The sequence below is a fragment of the Hetaerina americana genome, unplaced genomic scaffold (genome assembly GCF_022747635.1).
Source record: "Hetaerina americana unplaced genomic scaffold, ioHetAmer1.1.p SCAF_1, whole genome shotgun sequence".
NCBI lineage: Eukaryota > Metazoa > Arthropoda > Insecta > Odonata > Calopterygidae > Hetaerina > Hetaerina americana.
The window spans coordinates 8,622,772-8,642,503 of NW_027286069.1; the positions used below are offsets into that span (position 1 = coordinate 8,622,772).

General features: G+C 42.7%; 1 protein-coding gene across 1 annotated transcript in view; it reads right to left on the bottom strand.

Moving 5' to 3' along the window:
- The window catches only part of sdk (sidekick cell adhesion molecule), a 207,435-nt gene that overhangs the window by 122,347 nt on the left and 65,356 nt on the right, over positions 1 to 19,732 (bottom strand). Inside the window, exon 2 of the mRNA XM_071593913.1 lies at positions 8,812 to 8,919. Coding sequence (XP_071450014.1) covers positions 8,812 to 8,919 — 108 coding nt within the window. The remainder of the gene's footprint in view (positions 1 to 8,811; positions 8,920 to 19,732) is intronic.

Consider the following 19,732-nt stretch of genomic DNA (forward strand, 5'->3'; position numbering starts at 1 on the left):
AATAAGATTAGGAACGGTTGGTCTACAATAATGAGGCAATTTTTAAAAAAGCATCGGCTGATATCTTAAAATTAAGCATTAAAACTGAGAGCCTAATCGGTGAAGCCTTATATATCACGGGGAAAATGTAGCTCCTGGCAGGCGTGAAGAATTACATTTTAAAGCGGTCAGGTCGACATTTAAGCCATTTTTTATTATTGTTAAATTATATGGCCACACACATACATTGTCCAGGTGACACACGTGTCCATAGAATGGCAATTGATTTTACACAGGACAATGACAAAAGCGATCATTAAAAAAAAGCAATCAATAAACCAATCATTGAAACAAATCAAAACTAAGTCGCTACGGGTGTTTTCAAGGAAAACACTAAGTAATACCATCACACCACGTACACAATCAAGCACTGTTCAACATCAAATCCCGACGAAAATCACGCTGACCAACATCACACCCCGTCCAAAATCACTCACCATCAAACGTTCGATCCTACACCGTCATTTGATACAGCTGAAATCTGACAAATATGTCCATTATCTCCTAGCAGATATACGAGGGTCATCCGGAAAGTAGTACCCGTTCGTGCCGCATGAAGTGCTGACGACGCGAGTAGCCGCTGGACGAGGTCAGATAGCTTCAGTGGCTTGTCTGCCTTCTCTGAGCCAAGTTGCGTGACGCTAGCATTGCCTGTGTTGTTTCTGTGATTGTTTACAATGTTTAAAAAAATTGAGAACGCCGCCAGTTGTGAAGTGAGGGCAGTGATTAAATTCCTCAATGCAAGAAACGTTCGCCCATGTGATATTCATCGCCAATTAAAGGAGGTGTATGGAGACAATGTAATGGACGAGTCGTCTGTTCGGCGGTGGTGTCGCAACTTCAACATGGGGAGGGGGAACACACACGACGATGAGCGTTCGGGGAGACCGTCTGTCATTACAGACCAACTGGTGAGCTCAGTTGACGAATTCGTGAGGAACGATCGGCGCGTCACAATTGATGACATCTGTGAGCATTTTCCCAATGTTTCTCGAACAATTGTTCATGAAATTGTTAAACACCATCTGCATTATGCAAAAATTTGTGCAAGATGGGTCCCTCGCGTATCTCAATGAGCTGGCGGCGAAGGACTATGCAGCAGGAATACAGAAACTTGTCACACGTTATGACAAATGCCTTAATTTGCTTGGAGATTATGTTGAGAAGTAGTTTAAAGTATCCTCTTTCAAATAAAATTTTTTATGTTTGTTAATATTTACTTTTGTGTCTTTATTTCACGAACGGGTACTACTTTCCGGATGACCCTCGTACTTACCGAAAAAATCAGTCTATTACCACGTAAATTATTTTTAGAAAGTTAGACTCATTTAAAAACGAATGTATCCTTATGGCAGATGCTATGCATCCTGATTTTCAGGTGACTAGATTCTGGAAACGCAAATGATGTAAGTCACTTTTGGTTGAGATCGGTGATAATTAATGAGCTAACTATTCCCACATACGTACACGCACGAACTGATGCAGTATTGCTCCGATTTCGCTTTGATTAAACGGAGTCAGGAGAGTTCAGAAACGCAGAAATTCAAAGCGTATACTTCACGGCCTATACATTATCAGGGATGCAAACGGTATTAATTCTCTCTTATTTAAAAGAGCTATGGAATCCGATGAGGTTTTCACGTCTTATAGGCTGACATATCAACATTATTCGAGTCGAGAACACTCAAAGACATTCTTTCAGGAACGACGCAAATATATATGCATAAACTTTGATTGAAAACGTAAATAAACACAAAACACAGAAACCCAAAAAAGGACACTCACGGATATTTAACGCTTTCACGGGTAGACTGTCATATTCGAATACCGTCCTCGGGGGAAGAACGGACAGAATATGTGGGGGCGTGGCAAGGGGTGGTGGGGGGAGGGTAGGAGGTAATGGGGGATGGATAGATAGAGGTCTTTATTTGGGAGGAGTTAAGGGACGAAAGGTGATGGGACAAGGGGGTGACAGGGAATAACAACTATTGGATAATGTTGGCGGGCGATATTAAGACCGGGAGGTTTAGAAAGTTGGTCTTTAAATCTACATTTTCCGTAATATTGCACATCACTCAACTCAGTTTCAAAGCATGACGTCACACTGAAACCATCACTCATGCAATCAGTTAAATATGAACAGAGACCACCCAAAAAATTGGAATTTTTTTCACTGATTTTGGCAATATCTGGGTTGGGTCACTGAGGCTCGGTTTAATAATGTCTCTCTATAAGTGCAATCGTTTGTTAATGCGACATTTACCGTGGAGATTTCTGAAAATCTGATTTTATAACCAAATAAGAAATATTATTAGTTTATGTGAACATTGTAACCGTAGTACAATCGTTTGTCAGTTATTGGGCAGTTTAACGGTAGGTTTAGAACTTAACTTGCGGCCATAAAACAAAAATTATAGTATCAACTGAAGGTTTAAGTTAACCTTCAGTTTAATTAAACATTTAAAAAAACCGGGCCTACGAGTACTATTCGAAGATGAACCGCTTCTTATCCGAATTGAATTGGAAAGGCTAGTCAAAATCAAGCCGGTGAACATTAAAACCTGTCTAAAGTAAAATGTTTTCAAGCATGTCATTAGATTTGACAGTAAGTATGGCATTTTATTTTCCAAAATTAACATGATTAATTAGCAACGCTCACAACTGCGGATTTTTTAATAAAAGATAAAAAATACATGTATGAAATATTCACACCCCGACAAATAAGTGCACGAACTCAATAGGCAACCATTACAACAGAATCGGTTCTGAGTACAACCACCTAAAGCCCAGCGAGATGAAGAAACACCAACTACGGGGCAGTCACGCCATTACGTGCACGCGACGGCGAGAGAGGAATCCGCAGACGGAGGAAGTCATTCGTCGTGGCCGTTCTCAGTTTTCCTTTAAAAAGTGAAAATAACTCTTCCGCATTATTCCTCACCAGTGTCTTTGGGGGCGGAGGCTATGAATGGCATGTCCATGTGATAGTAGAATTTCCCCTTACCGCTGTTCAATTCTAATTTCCACGTTATTGGATTGATTTTTACTAAATTTGTAAGAGCATGTGTGTGTTGGTTGATGACATATATATTTACATGCGTGTAGGTTGAGAAGGTTTTCGCATGAATATTTACGCCTCCGTGGGAGTGGGTTTGCATGAATGTGTAGGTTTTGCATGCGGTTACATTTTTCTTTTACGGGTGGTGACCTAACAATCCCCCGCCACACACCCTCGCAGCGGCATGCGGGGGTATTATGTAGATGAACTCTGTTATCTCTTGGTTCACATTGACGCCGCAGAATGTGTTTCCCTCACGGTCACGAAATGCCACGGATCTCCCACTCGCATCGAAATCCTAAGCAACCTTGGCATCAAATTTCTTTTTCAAATATTTTACGGTGGCTTAGGTACCGGCCTCCCACGTAGAGGGCCCGGGTTCGAATACCGGCGGCGGCAGATATTTTTAGTGGTATTCTGATCCCTACTTGAGGTGCTTTGTGGAAAACACTTTGAGTGAGTACGCCGTCCGGTTAAGCTGCGGACCCCTTAAGCCTTTCGTTAAGAGTAGGCTAATGCCGAAACCGGGTTTCTCTCCACCCTTCTTCCTTTCCTGTCCATCCCTAATGGTGCAAATGACCTCAGCTGTCGGTCGCCTCCCCTAAATACTACTATTGCTTAATCTATCTATCAAGTTTTAAATATTCTCCACAGCAACACCTCGTTCTTTTTCAAAGGCAGACCGAAGACATCGGAAGTGGATGTGAACGCTCGGTAGCTTAATTAGTTAAGAGCACTCATCGGCGGATTTGCCCCAGGATCCCGGCCGATGCGAATGCCTTTTTCACTGCGTATCGCTCGGCACGCAATTGATGCAACGATATGGACGCATGCGATAAAAAAAATAGGCAATCGGAAAGGAAGGGGGAACAGTAGCTGTCCTCATACGGCGCCGAGAGGAACACGGAGCAGCTTTCATGGGCCCCGCCTTCCATCAATCTCGCTGCATCCCTTCTCCTTGCACTCCCCCCCCCCCCACCTCGCCAACGCATGTGCCCACCATATCCCCTCCCTTCTTTCCTTCCGAGATAGGGAGAGAGATATGGAGAGAGGAGAAAAACAAGAAACAAAGCGCCTTTTCTACTGCGTCGCCCCGTCCGCCCACAAGGCGGAACCACCCTCCCCCGGATAGTTGGGAGCGAGTTCGCTACAGAGGGCGGGATTGTTCCCCGGCCCCCCTCCTCCCCGACCGCCAAACACATCGCCGCAAGGAGAACACGGGGAGGCGCCACCGCCGGGGGGAACGGCCCCGGTGTCTATGAATGAACATGATTGATAGGAAGAGGGGGAAAATGCCTCGCATTAATAATCCCCAGCTTTATGCTCCATTCACACGCGACCACGGTTCTAGTGCTAAGCACCATCATCAGGAGAGCCTAGGACATACGGCGAGAGGCAGAAGGGGTTGGGAATAAGGGTAATGGATGGCACGCGCTTCCACCCTTCTTCCCACACCATTACTCCTACCCCCTTCCATCACCCATCGGGATCCTAGTCGAAAGAAGAATTTGGGAAATTCAGTATTTGCCTCCCGATGACGATTCTCATCCTCGAAATCCTCTTGGTAGTTAGTGAATAGAGCCTTCAATGTTGACTTTTTGTGCGTTTCTCTCTCAACCTCTATTACGAAGAAGCTTCTATAGCCCAGCTGGAAGCATTGATGGTCAAGCCATTGATTAATGACTCTTGATCAAAGCCCTGTGATAATCATTAGCTGAAAATGAGAACAGCTTAATGACACAATGTCTCCTTTTTTTGAAATACAGGTCAAGGGGAAAGCAAGAGTAAATTCCTCCAGTTTCTGATACTTGATATTATGTTTTCGAAAGATGGCTCACGTCATGCCTACGTCATTTCCTTTGTTTCCCCATTGGTCCAAGGGAAATAATAAAGGACATATTGTCAAACAAACATTTTAAGTATCGTATAATTATCTCCGTTCCCTGAATGCACATATTTCTTAGCCTGGCGTGCAATAAATATATTTAGCAAAGGAATGAATTTTGAATGAAGTATATGCATAATCAACTTCCATTGAACAGTTTTAATATCCATTTCTTCACACGATTTACAGCCCAAGAGTTTCGAGAGACGTAAAGAAGCAATTATTCACAGAGAATAGTGAGGGATACGCAAAGATGAGACATGAGACTTAGTACCCAAAATCCAAGCACTGGCCGATTGAGGAGCCTTTTTTCATAAAAACTTAACAATGTCGGAAGCGGGCTGACACTTCAAAACAGTAATGTCGAGTGTACTGGGGGCTGCCGAGAAATTCTTAATCTATGGTTCTCATTAGGGACGAAGCGAAAGAAAAAGCCTTACCACAGTTGTATTAGACTCAACATCCACGGCGGAGTATGGGTTCAGGAGCGATCGCATTTGAATGTCAAGGGTCAGATATTTCAATATAACTACCTTGCAAGTGACTACGTCGGTTACTAGTGACTTGTACTTACCCCTTGAAGAGACGACAACAATTTTGGAACTGACGCCTTTCTTTCAGTCCGAGATAATTCTGGTAATCACGCGCAGACAGATGCAAAGGTGTACTCTTTACTCTCTTAACTTACTAACCATCAATCTGTGAACACCTATCCAAAAGTACTCGTAACTTTTTCAGCTCCCAGGTGAAATCGGCGGAAACAAAAGAGAGTACAGAGTGCTTCGTTGCATCAGAGACGTCAAAAATCCTGAAGATTCGAGGACTCCTGAAGAAGTCCATCGCTCAGCGAAAGAAACTTTCACGCCGGAAACAGTCCACGAGCACTAAAATTCGATATCCATCGCAAAATCGTCGAATCGCTGCACTTCGATTGAGGCGAGACTGGTGGGAATTGCATATGAATCGAAACGTGTGAATAAGCAAATCGACTTTGGCGGTTTTCCGAAGAAGAATGATTAGGCACGTATCGAACATCGCCTAAAGAACATCGTCTCAACGAAAATGGCACACAAATGGTCATTCAACAGGGTTTTATTACACATCGCCCATTTTTATTTTCGCCACCAGTTCATTTCGAACTGTAGGATTTCGCGATACATTTAAGGAAAAGTGGATCGATTGGCCAACCACTGAATTGACGCCCAAGGCAAGTTTCGAGTCCCACAAATGTGTTGACAACATGATGCGTGCGAATGTTGCGGGTCTTCCGAGGGAGGGCTCCGAGGGTAGACGGCCGCGAAGGCCCACCCGCTCGCCCTTTCCCCACTCCTACTCCCCCCCCCCGCCGCCCCCGCTCGGTCATTCAGTCGGGTCGCGGGAGTCATTCATTCGCTCGGCGGGGCGTCGTCATTTCACCCACGGGTCGCCATGGAGACCGTCAATATTGACACACGTGTTTCACCATTTCTGCGGAGAAATGCGGAAAGGAAAAAAATATTCACGCGGCCGAGACGAAAACAGCGACTGCCTCGATATGGTCGCAGCATCGCACCCCATCAACGGAGACGAAAGGATCGACGCGGAGAGAGTAAAAGAGATATAACGTCCTGGGGGTTGTTCACCGAAATATAAACAGATTGTCCTTAAAATATTCCGTGGGTGGGCGACGTTGGCCACGTTTGGTCCCCACTCCCGAGCAGAGCCCGGCGAAAGAGGAAAAATCTAAACGGATTGCAGCGAGGCAACTGTATTTAAACCGCCACCAATGGCTACTTTTACCAATGGGGATTATTCGCTAGCCACTTCTAATAGGAGCAAAGTTCATATTTCCCTCCAATTAAATTTGCTCCAATTCATAATCTACGCAAGAGAGACTTCAATATGATGAAGGAAAAACAGAAGGAACTAGAACCTTAGGTTTACAGAGCAACCCTTCATATTTACCCTGGAAGCCAGACGTACTTATATTACAGTTTTGACACCCTTCGTGCCCGCATCGATACAATTTTTTTCTAATTCTGCGAATTCTTTTGCTAATACCTTCCTATCAATTTTGGAATTGTTCCCGATCTCGCTGTCTTACTATTCGTTTGGGTAAGGGCATAGTACTAAAAAAAACAGAAGTACAGGTAGATAATGTATATTTCCCATATAATACATCACAACACAGATGAGTAGAGAGCAGGAAGGTAACATAGGGAGGGTGGGATTACAATAAGTGCGAAAGGGGTACAAATTGTCAAGCTAATTGCGACATACGTATAATGCACATAAATAGTTCAGTTTCGATATGAAATGAGCGAAAGAACCAGAAGTAAATTTCTACGACACGACAACAATTTTCTAAAATTTCAACGTAATGAGGTAAAAGTTAAAAGTAAACTGGGGCACGGGTCCAATAGATACGAGTTACGATCGTATTATCAGTTTGAGATCATGAACTTCAAAATTTGTCATCAGCTGTGATATGGGAAAGCAGTGACAGACAAGTCGTGATACTCAAACGGGTAAAGGAGATAATTAAAGATCACACGATGCAGCGATTATCTTTCAATAAAAGCTTAAGAATGACGTAAACTCATTGTTTTCATTCAAAGTTCCCGGCTTCTGCAGCAACTTTTCGTAAAGCACAATGCCTTCGATTACAAAAGTAACTGTGATCGAATCTTAAGAATATCCGTGTGTTCAGGCATCCAAAAGGGTAAACATGCATATACACATGACTAACGTGAAATCCATCGGCAAAACATGACAGAAATAATCGCAGTATGAGAGAACGGACGTGATATCCTGCCGTGTATGCAAGTCGCACAACTTTTCTCGTAATCAAATTAAGGATAACATTCACAGACTGGCCCCGTTCATCTTCCCTCCCTCCAAAATTAGTTTGCATTTATAAAATTTTTCAGTCAAGCATTTTTCTAATATATCGAAATGAACAGATAACTATACCGTGTGGTAAACACCGAAATACATCCTAGTCACGACTTTTCAAGAAGACAAGCAAGCCCTGTTTCCGCTAAACGCATAAAGCGGCATTCAAGGCGAAGAAAAAACTGTCTTCATATCTCCCTTCATTTTCTCCGGATGATACGATACGACTTTCAAAGCAACTTACAGATATATAACCCGCCATACTGACTCCGCTTACATCTTCTCACTCAAAAGGACGCCTTCAGCAATTAAGTGGGAGCATCGGCTTTAGGGATCGGGGAAATCCCAAGAGAACTTTCTCATTTATGATTTTAACTAACTAAAATCGATCTACAAGCACGTTTTTCCGTTGAAATGCACTATATTACAGGCAGTAAGACTTAAACAGCCCGAAATAAGGCAAGGAATGTGACATCTCCATGCGGATGAGGGGATTCAAGTGTCGCCGTCCCACGGTCCGAGTCATCAATGAGAAATCGCGATCCAAGTGATTCTTAAAGGGCGACAGAAAAACATTTGAACGCGATGTTTGTAAACTTCCAATCTACACATCACTAATTTATTTACGGATAAAGAATTTTACTCCTTTAGGTCAATTTAAGACCAAGCTTAAACTCTGCAAATTACTTTTTTTTGTATTTTAAAATGTGAAAGGTATCGTACATTGTATGAGCGGACAGATCCCATCTTTTCCAACTGCTTTCTCGGTGGGTGCTAATTGCAAGTGTCGAGAGATAAACCCAGGTTAACAACCAATTGTCGATGAACTGATTACGTCAATCATCGAATTATTCCAAGAAATATAAGGGAGGATCATGTTAATGGGCAGGAGCGCTGAAATGCCCTCGCCGCCTTCGAATCCGCTCTGTGGATTCGACTGGAGTCATTCACTCACCGAGCGCCTTGCAGTACAGGATCTTGCCGTAGCCCTCCGCCACGATGCTGCTGGACGCCGATTGATTGACCGTGAACCGCGGCGCCTGGACATCCTCCAGCAACGCCACTGCAAATAAAACAAAGGTGACAAGTTAGACGCTGCATTTTCGCACTGCACGCTGAAAGAATGCACGATTGTCAGGGGTGGCAAACTGCATATTTCCCCAAGAGTTCCTTTTACTCGCTCTGATGATAAATGTGAAATAATTGCATTCATGACACGTCATAAAATATGAACATGCGGCAGGGGAACGAGTGTGTGAACTGCAAATCGTAAAGCGTTCCCATAAAATAAAAATATATCTTTTAGATTATTGAGAGGGATAATTGGTTTCGATTTTAAGGCATAAAAAATGGAGTGAAGAAAAACCTAGCGTTAAAATATATTTGGACAGCAATATTTTTTTTATCTTATTTCATTAGTATGATGTTCCAATATGGCGACTGCAGTGTTTTTTGTAAGAAATGAGTTCGAGTGACCTCATTTATCTAAAAGTCTCAGTCCCGCTTAAGCTAACGCTGACGTTGAGACATAAGTCAAGAAACACCACCAGTTTTAAATTAATTAACTATCACTCACATATGTAATTGGTTAATACCAAACTATTTCTTGTGCTTAACAATTTCTCTGCTTAAAAGTTACCAAATTCTTTCCACTTGTTGTAAATTATTCTACTAGCCAAGACGAAATATATTATTTGGTTATATCATCTCACCGCACGTACAATGAAGCATAGGCCCCGACTTAGTATGGTAGATCAGATCACCCATATATAATCAGGTAAATTTATAGTAGAACGGATGGATTTGAAATTTCGCCTTTTCCTCGTACCAATAGATATCAAAATAGAGACGACAGCAATCGCGTAGGAGATAATTAGAATGGTGGTGTATATATTTTGTCGATATCCCACAAGTTATTTTTTTATTTAATACACTCATCTTTTTAACAGTTCTAGAGCATGATTTGAATATGCGTATCCTGTTATCGTATATTTCTGCACGCAAGCACTTTCTTTCGTGTGATTAACATTTTCCGAGGAAATGATCAAACTAATATTTGCGCAGAGGTGACATGATTGATATTGTGTAGATGTAGATGAAGCCACACTTTACAATGCAACAATTGCAGAGTGTAAATATCATTCACCTTGACCGGGGCGTACGATTTTTACACTCTGAAAATTGTTGCATTGTAATGCACATTTAGCGGATGACTCCGTTAAAAGTTAATGTCGCGGCATCTCCCTCAGTTTCTTGGAATAAGTCACGCCTTTTCGAGGCGGCTCAACATGCTATTCTATTGTAATACTGGCACACCACGAAAATTTTGAGACGAGTAACACCCGAGTGGTTTGATCGTTCTGCTTCCGAACAAACATAACTACGTATTACATTTGATGACGATCAAACTAATCTATTCCACGTCCAGCAGATGCTTGCAGGCACACATGATATCGTTTGTCTTCCATCCGACCGAGAGAGGGCGCCTTCCAACATTCTCCTCCTCCCAGTGGATTTCGGAAAAGGCAAAGGAATCGATTGTCGATCGTATCGAGCAATCGAAGGCGAGGGGTGGGACGAGGACAAGTTTTAGAAGACACGCCCATACACAAGGGGGATAGAGGGGGACTGAAACGATTTCGGGGGGAGGAGGGTAAGTAGGTTAAGCAGGTTTAAGTGCGCGCGCGTGGGTGGGTGTTTGTGTGTGTGGGTGCACGGTCGAAGCGCGGAGGGGTACCAGATGGGACGAACCGTGCACCACAGCGGGGTCGAGCGATACTGCCACGCTTATCGACTGCGATATATAATGTTCGATTTTGATAAATTAAGCACCAAGATGAATTAACATTTCCACGTAGATACGAGTTGGGTGTGATCTAAATGTCCCATGAAATTTCCGGAAAACTTGGGTATATTGAAGTATTTAAGGATGAGCCCCACCCTTTCCTAAGAGAATAAGTTGCATTACCATATTTAGTCGCATACCCCATGCAACTTAATCCTAAAAATCCCAATGCAATCAACTGGTTGCCCATCACACATCTGTCGCGTAGCCAACTCCCCTTTTACCAATAACTTCACCCTAATAAACAAAACAAAATTAATATTCATGGGAATTTGACCTCACGTAATTTACGCATTCCAAAATGTTTACAATAATCACGCGAATACGTCCTCCAAGCTTTTGTCACGATACACGCAAATAGAGTAATCCTGTTATCTAAGTAAGGTAAATTTGTATCATCTCGTAATTTACCCTCTCCTACCCTTAGTTGGCAAATAAAACAGAAAATCGCCTAATTATCGAATATTGAAATCATCCGACATTGAATATTATGTGCTGATGACAAAACCTTAACAAACTGAACCGCTATCGGATTCGGACTAAGCACTGATCAAGCACTCACCAGCCCATGCACCAAAGACGCGCCGCGGTCGAACCATCAATTGCGTCACAATAACAGTTAAAGGGCTTATTTTGTAATTCTGAAGCAGAGGGTTAGCGTCAGTACTCGCTTATTGAAAGAAAACTTCACGGGTGGTAGTCACCTGTCGTACTACCAAAGGCCTTCGCGACCGCGCTCTTTGTATACTTACAATGAAATCGGGGCATTGCTAATATTAAGGCATTTCAACTTTTACGTGAAGCAATCAATCAATCAATATTATATATATATACACACACACATATATAAATATATTCATACGAGGGTCATCCGGAAAGTAGTACCCGTTCGTGCCGCATGAAGTGCTGACGACGCGAGTAGCCGCTGGACGAGGTCAGATAGCTTCAGTGGCTTGTCTGCCTTCTCTGAGCCAAGTTGCGTGACGCTAGCATTGCCTGTGTTGTTTCTGTGATTGTTTACAATGTTTAAAAAAATTGAGAACGCCGCCAGTTGTGAAGTGAGGGCAGTGATTAAATTCCTCAATGCAAGAAACGTTCGCCCATGTGATATTCATCGCCAATTAAAGGAGGTGTATGGAGACAATGTAATGGACGAGTCGTCTGTTCGGCGGTGGTGTCGCAACTTCAACATGGGGAGGGGGAACACACACGACGATGAGCGTTCGGGGAGACCGTCTGTCATTACAGACCAACTGGTGAGCTCAGTTGACGAATTCGTGAGGAACGATCGGCGCGTCACAATTGATGACATCTGTGAGCATTTTCCCAATGTTTCTCGAACAATTGTTCATGAAATTGTTAAACACCATCTGCATTATGCAAAAATTTGTGCAAGATGGGTCCCTCGCGTATCTCAATGAGCTGGCGGCGAAGGACTATGCAGCAGGAATACAGAAACTTGTCACACGTTATGACAAATGCCTTAATTTGCTTGGAGATTATGTTGAGAAGTAGTTTAAAGTATCCTCTTTCAAATAAAATTTTTTATGTTTGTTAATATTTACTTTTGTGTCTTTATTTCACGAACGGGTACTACTTTCCGGATGACCCTCGTACATGGAAATATGAATATTTGTTCGCCATATGGCGGGTTTTCGTGTTTAATGTGTGTTTATATATATATATATATATATATATATATATATATATATATATATATATATATGTTTATACCTGTATGTGTTCATATGCGAGCAATTCGTATGTGTGCATATATATGCATATATACACTCGTATATATGTGTGTGTGTACACTATTGTTCATTGCTGCAAGATTTTACGATGAAATGTTGTACTTCTCTGCCATGGTATCACGCCTGAATATAACTATACATCTTTCCATAAAAATATTAGTTAGAAATGCTCATATGCTCTTTGATTACAGTTTCAATGCAAAAAATTAAAGGACGGTAGCAATTCTCAACTTTTTAAGGACAGTAAATCATAGGAAGACTTTACTATCTCGTCACATCCGTTTACGAGCTGTTATAGACAGGTGAGAGTCTGCTTTTCTTAATTCACGAACGACCTTGCTCAGATGAACTTCTCCGCTGTACGCGCTGGTCCCGTCAATATCTCGGGACTCTTTTTAAAGGGATAAACTTCTACTTACGTCGAACTTCAACTTTATGCTGCTCTTGAGCGTAATCTTGGACCTTCCGATTAATTACCTCAACGCAAATTCGTGGGACAAAGGATACTTCACAGTACTTCAAATAGAATATTCTTTTCATAATTACGCAACAAGAATTGCGCAGCCAATGAAAAAGGAACTTCAACGAAAATGAAAGAAAATTAAACTAATACGTTAAATGCAAGCAATTGGACATTCATTTAAGTACGAGTATCAGAAGTGATGTAACCGACAGTCAAGAGGGCAACTCGATCGTTCACGTCGCTGACGTTTCGAATTATGGTGAACTTTGGAGCGAATTATGTCTCGCCTTTTCCCCTGTATTTTAAATCCTCTGATTGTGGAGCCCTGTGGCTGGGTCACCACATTAGGTATGTCCCGAAGGCAGCGTCCCAAGAGGTATGATTGGTTCGCGAATTTAGTCACTATAATTCACTTCAACCGAGAGCACGGCATTGGGAGGCGTTTCATTCGCACGCCCCCAATAACAATCACTGCCCGCCACAGAGCGGAGGGCTTTAAGTGGAGGGCTCGAGAGGGCGCGACCTCCGCCTTCATCGTCGCGGCCAGCGGCACTCGGGGGTCACCCACGACGCGGGCCGCCCATTCAGCCGAGCGCCCGGACCCGCACCTGCCGCCACCACCCTTAATCGCTATCGCTGACATTCGTTTATTTCCATTCAAAGTGACGTCACCGCCTAATTCAGAGTCTATTGGGTGAGCGGTCCTTTATTCGTTTTATTGCACACTTGACTCGGGGCATGCCTCGAACTACCCCGAAAACAAACGCGCAAACCCTAAAGCAATGGACCTGCATGCAATCTTTCCTGTCGTTTTGGTAGTTCACAAATAAATTAATGTCTACAATTTTCCGTGCACCAAACTGTCGTCTAGCTTCCGATTCACATGCTGGTGGCGAAACATAAAAATGATTTCTGCACATATACTTCAACAGAAAGACTGCTGCTTTCATGCTCAATTGTTCATCATGATATCGCCAAGGCGACGCGAACCTAACATAACCTGAAAGTCCAAGCGTATGCGACATAAGACGACAATTATCGCCATCGTCTCCTCACCCATCGGGAATATCTCAACTCACACGAGAGGCATTCTTTAAGTGCCGCCCACTTAACTAACTAACAACTAATTGGGATTGACTTCCGTAAAATTAGTTAAAGAAAAATGTGAGAAGAAAATGTTTGGTCAAAAATAATTTTTCGCGAACATGAATAATTTTTCGCAAGCATATCAATGTTGCGAATAAACTGCGGTTTCTTGACTAGAGGGGAGCATCCTTTTTGCTCCAAAATCACCATCTTCTTCGGCTCCCCACCATTAATTCTACTTCCATTATTCTCGAATCACTCGCTCCTCATTTCCTGTTCGAAAACACCTTACCGCCCTCATCGATTAAATATAGGTAAGTTGCCCCCAACATGCCCCAATATCCCCCAATACACTTTTACTGCTCTCTCGGAATTTCCTCGAGCATTATCCTCTCTTTCCCAAACCATTGCAACACTTCTGCGAACGCCTTCCTCGTAACCCGAATTGAGTTTCTCAGCCTTAACCAAAACTTCAAAACAATAATCAGTGACATTCGAACAACGAGTTGCTGAAACATGAAGCTTCGAACCACATGTTTATTTTTTCACCAATCTTCCTTAAGATGTACCGATAAATAAAAGAATAACTACAGTCTTGATGAAATTAGTATCCATGCTTTTTTGACATGTTTATAAAATACACATTTATGGCATCACATGGGAGCAGGAATATTTCCCTCCTTGGGACACACGCGAGATGCGGTGGCCTGAACATTTGGGTGACGTTTACAGTAAACGGCAATGCTACAAGAATACGGTCCATATCCAGACTTTACCATCATTTTTTTATTTCCCACCCTGAAATTTCAAATACCGACGCCCAGGCCAACAGAATTGCACGTGGTTTCAAGAGACCACCGTTCAACACCCGCCAAACCCATTTAAGAAGGGGATTTAAAACATTTTACCGAGCCCGCCCCCTTGAGGTATTTGCTGAAGAACGTCACAATTCGGCCACGATATCTTCCGAAGTCCAAGTCGCGATGCGAGGTGGGGAATATGACTTGGTCTTTGTCCGCCAAGGGGACGTCTAACGCCACTTCTCCCTCTGCCCGCCCCATGTGAAACAAGGCTCTTTCCAGAGAAAACCAACGATAAAAATATATGCCGCTTATTTTTTCGGGCGTAGAAATCGTGGAAAACTATGAAATTATACAGAAGCGGAGCATAAAATATGAATGGAATCGAGAGTCGCCAAAATGAGGCACTTAAAATGTGAGAATACCCTAATGTAATCATCCTGACAGGGATAAACTGAAGAAAAAACGTGGAGATTGATAATTTTTTAAAATTTGAAATGACCAAACTCTTTCTTGAAGGTCCGGCCAAACCAAAACGGTTGCTATAACAAACCCAGGTATATAATTGTCAACTTTCGGTAATGCTTATTAAAATAAAACACCATCGAGCGAACGATTGAAATAATTAATCAAAAGCTATTTAAAACACCAGTTTCAATATTCTTCTTATCCGGGTAATTTTCAATTACCAGAAACAAAGATGGACATGCATTCATCGTGGAAAGTGGGTGCTTACGAAATTATTCTCAAATATACAGGTACACACGAATCACAAGGAAATACTAGTTTGGAGCGTGGGACTATAAAAACAAATGGACCCGAAAATGAGGGTCGAAGTAGAATGGGGGTTAATGAAACGGTGTGGGGCCGAATGAGGAATATAAAACGGATAGCTTGAATTAGTCAGACCTGTTGATTGGTAAATAAAGAGGAAAAGACTCGTAAATAATTTACACATGAATTCGTCATTCGGAAATAGAAGGAAAAATTAGCATGCATGGCAAAGACTCTGCGATAAGATCAGGGGGAAAATTAAGTAAAATATAAGACCTGAGCGAAAATGAATTAATTGAGGTAAGAGGTAGTTTGGAGGGAGGGAAGGGGATGGAGGTCACTAGGAGGGGTGGTTGAAGGGCAAAGGCATTTGGGTAGCAACCCAAAGAGTAGCATTCCAAGAATTGAAAAGAAAATAGTTTCTCGGTTATCGATATTTCGTGCAAACCATTCCTAGTGAAAACACACGTTCACAAAAACAGACGTCGGCCTGGATCCTGCAATTCAATCCTTCCTTTACCGATTCGTATTCCATGGGAAGAAGGTTTTTTCGCCCGAACTTTGTTCATTGAAGGATGCCAGCGAAGGGCGTTTCGGCATTGTCACCGCTTGAAGAGTGTATTCTCTTGGGGATTTTCCTTCCAAAATCTTCTCGGGACCCTTTTCTCCAAAAAAGAATATCTCCCTTGTTTTACACGGACTTTCGATCCTCGAAGAGACCGAGTTGATAGCAGTCGATCGGCATTCTAAAATTAGCGCAGAAATTAACGCGAGGACGGGTCTCGGGCTCACATCGCGAGAGCCATCTACCTGGATACATCTAATCTCCTCGTCATATTTTACACCCTGAAGCTGCCTGAGGAGGTTGTTTAATCAGGAAGGATTTGGAGGATGCGACACCAATTCCGAGTCAAGGATCGGCATGAAAATAATTATATTGGACCAATCTTCGACGACGAACAATTTTAATTGTACGTGAATGCAACTTTGAGGAGTTGCGGTTTTTTTAAACATACGATCACAATATGGTGTTGCTGATGTTAAAACAAAATAATCCGGCAATTACTGCTCCACCATTTACTCTTTGAATGCTATACAATACAGGAATAAACAAATTAAAGCCGAATGCGACTATCTTAAAAATCCTCCTCCTCCCTCGTTACGAGATTTTGAAGATTCTTACTTGTACACTTCTTGCGTTGGCGGAACAGGCAAGAGGGTGATATTTTTTTCGAGAAAACACCGCGCTAGCCTGAAGAACTACACGTTTGTTAATTCAGTATTTTATTACAAACAAAATGCAAACAATGAAAAATTAAAATTAAAAAAATGTCAACTAGCTAATCAAATTTGTAAATGTGGGATACTCAAAACATGAGTACTCAATATTTTCACTCGCTTCTCAATTAATTCTACGATCTCCCCTCAACATACCATTCCTCGCGAATAATACCGTGCAAACACACCTAGTATATCTCCCCTTCGGTGCTCTATCGCTCCCCAGACGAGAGGCGCGTGTGACTTATCTTCCTCCTCCCCCCTTGTTTTCCACTACCCCCTCCCCCGCGCCCCCCTTTCGACTACTACTTCCACTCCTTCCACCCGCCCCGCCCCCTTCAACCCCCACTCACCTAAAACACGGCGACAAAGGAAGTCGACCGAAGCAGAAACCCTCGAACACCTCTCGAAAACAATCGATCGGTGTCAGCGCCACCCTTGTCTTCCCCGCGACGGCGGAGGAGTGCGTTACAAACAATGGAAGGAGTTCAATTCGATGATGCAGCGCTATCTCTGCACACACACCCACATATTATAAAAAAGCGAGTGAGTGCTGATGCCTTCTCGTCCCGATTTCGCGGAGGGTCTGAATATTTTAGATTCTCGGAAACGTGGAAAATATTGGATGAGGGACGCGGCGCGTGTAGTTGCGTTCCCCGAAGGAGTCGTTCGTCCAATGGACGGGTGACGACCTCAGAAGTCCACGTGGAAATTTCCCGAGCATCGATGTTGGAAAAACGCCCGCAGTAACAGGGAATCCGGAAGACTGAAGGTCGACTCTCCGCGGTTCATCATTCCGAGGATTGTTTAGTGGCACCTCTCCGAAAGTAGTATTCCGTTCCCTTCCAATCTCTCCATTTCCTCGTAGCTGCCTGCATAGACATCTTCCATCACCTGCTTCTTTTCGTGTTAAATCACTGCCCTTCCTCAGCAATTCTTCCCCTCGATGCTTACTTCACTTATGATTTTCAGGAAGTTCCTCTCAAGGTCTCACTTTTCAACCGCCTATCAATGTACTTCTCCGTATAATACTCCGTCTATTCAGTTCAGTTGTAATTCTTTGGTAACACCACACTTCGCTTACCATGTGCAAAATTATTACTCAATCTCACCATCCACTTTCTCATTTGGATACATGCTATGGTGCAATTAGTGGTTGAAACATGGATACAGAAAAAGGCTACTATTGAGGGTCAGAGAAATACATCAACACCTGAAGCGCAGGAGTAACTCGGTTGAATTTTGATTAAATGAAAGAATCCTGGCTAATAACTAAGCGAATTACGCTTAATAAATACCATAATGCAGATCCATCATTGATTTAGCAACAAAAAAATCAACGGAAATACAGCGACCCTATTCACTCCATTGTTTCACTCACACCGACGAATCGAAAGACAAAAACTTGTTTCAAGGCGCATTGTATCGAGACACACGTCCTTCGAACAACACGGATGAATGGGATTCGATTGGAGTTGGTAAATCACGAGAGTGAGAGCCAAAGGACAAATTTAAAGGCATTTTAGCACCACGGAGCTCTTATATAGATTCGATTGACAACTTCAAGGGCACTAGCCTCAATTGTCACCCTGGGACCCCACGCTGTTATATTAGTTGTCACTGTTGCTATTGTTATTTGTTGCAACTGCTGCTATTCATATGCTACTGCCTTTTTCCCCATTAACAATGACATTAACAATTCTATTATTAAATTTGGTTCTACCCCAGGGTCAGCTGTTGCTGTCGCCGAAAGCACGTGGATAATGAAAAATGGATTCATATGGGCGTCAGTTATGCTTATCTAGCTCTCGAAGACAAGTATATAAAATTGGCAAAATGACTAAAGAAATTTCGGGTTTTGATGCCCTCAGGTGTCGAAAATTACGGAACTGAAAGTTTCCCGTCATAAAAACGTACATCAACATTGTCACATGTCGTCAAAAGAGTATTTATGAACATATTTTAATCGATATTGCTCACTAAAAATGATAACACGACTTCTTAAATTATCATGACATGCATCACGCTTTAGGAAACAAAAGTACTAATGGTAAAATATCCCTTTTATCACAAGTGCCATACTTCAGTTAATAGTGGAATGAGAAGAAGATCCTCCTCCTCTTTGACGATAGGGACAGCCACCTAAAGTCGACGACCTATCAAATGTCTGGTGAACTCGGGCGCCCTTCAATATGGCGTCCTCCCTTCAAATGGGAACATTCGTTAGCAAATTCGCAATCCGCCAACGTGGGCATTGGATCTCCACTCAACCACGACGAGCGGAATACGAATGCTCATGGGTGGGAGGGGGCCAGTGGAGGCAGGCACAAGGCCACGACATTACTCTGTTCTCCCAATGAAAAGTGACAGTTTAACGTCCCGAATATTGCCACCCATGAGAAGAGAGGACAACGAATACCTGGAAATCATAAGCTGAAGTTGACATCGCTAACTGTGGATGGCATCACCATGAACTTTTACCGCAGGTCAAATTTCGCGGAACTTCCCCTTTCGCCTCGTTGTACAATACCGGACGACGTTCGAGGAATATTTCTTTGGAGGAACAGCAGTATGTTCCCGCAGAAATCCAAGACACTACCCTCATCTTGACTGAGAATAAGCATGTCAACCAATGACAACAATCCAGATTACAGCCTCCGAGCCCTTGGGCACATCTCGTCCGCTACCTGCGCTAAATTCCATTCCGAAAAGGAGACCTCATATCAACCCTCCGCTTCATCATAGTAAAGTTTTTTTTGAAAAGTGCACGAAATTTACCATGAAATACCTAATGTTTTGAGATTCTCCCATTAGGAAGAATTAATCATTCATTTTGGCATTATCACATATACGTAATCCACGCAATCAATAGCTGA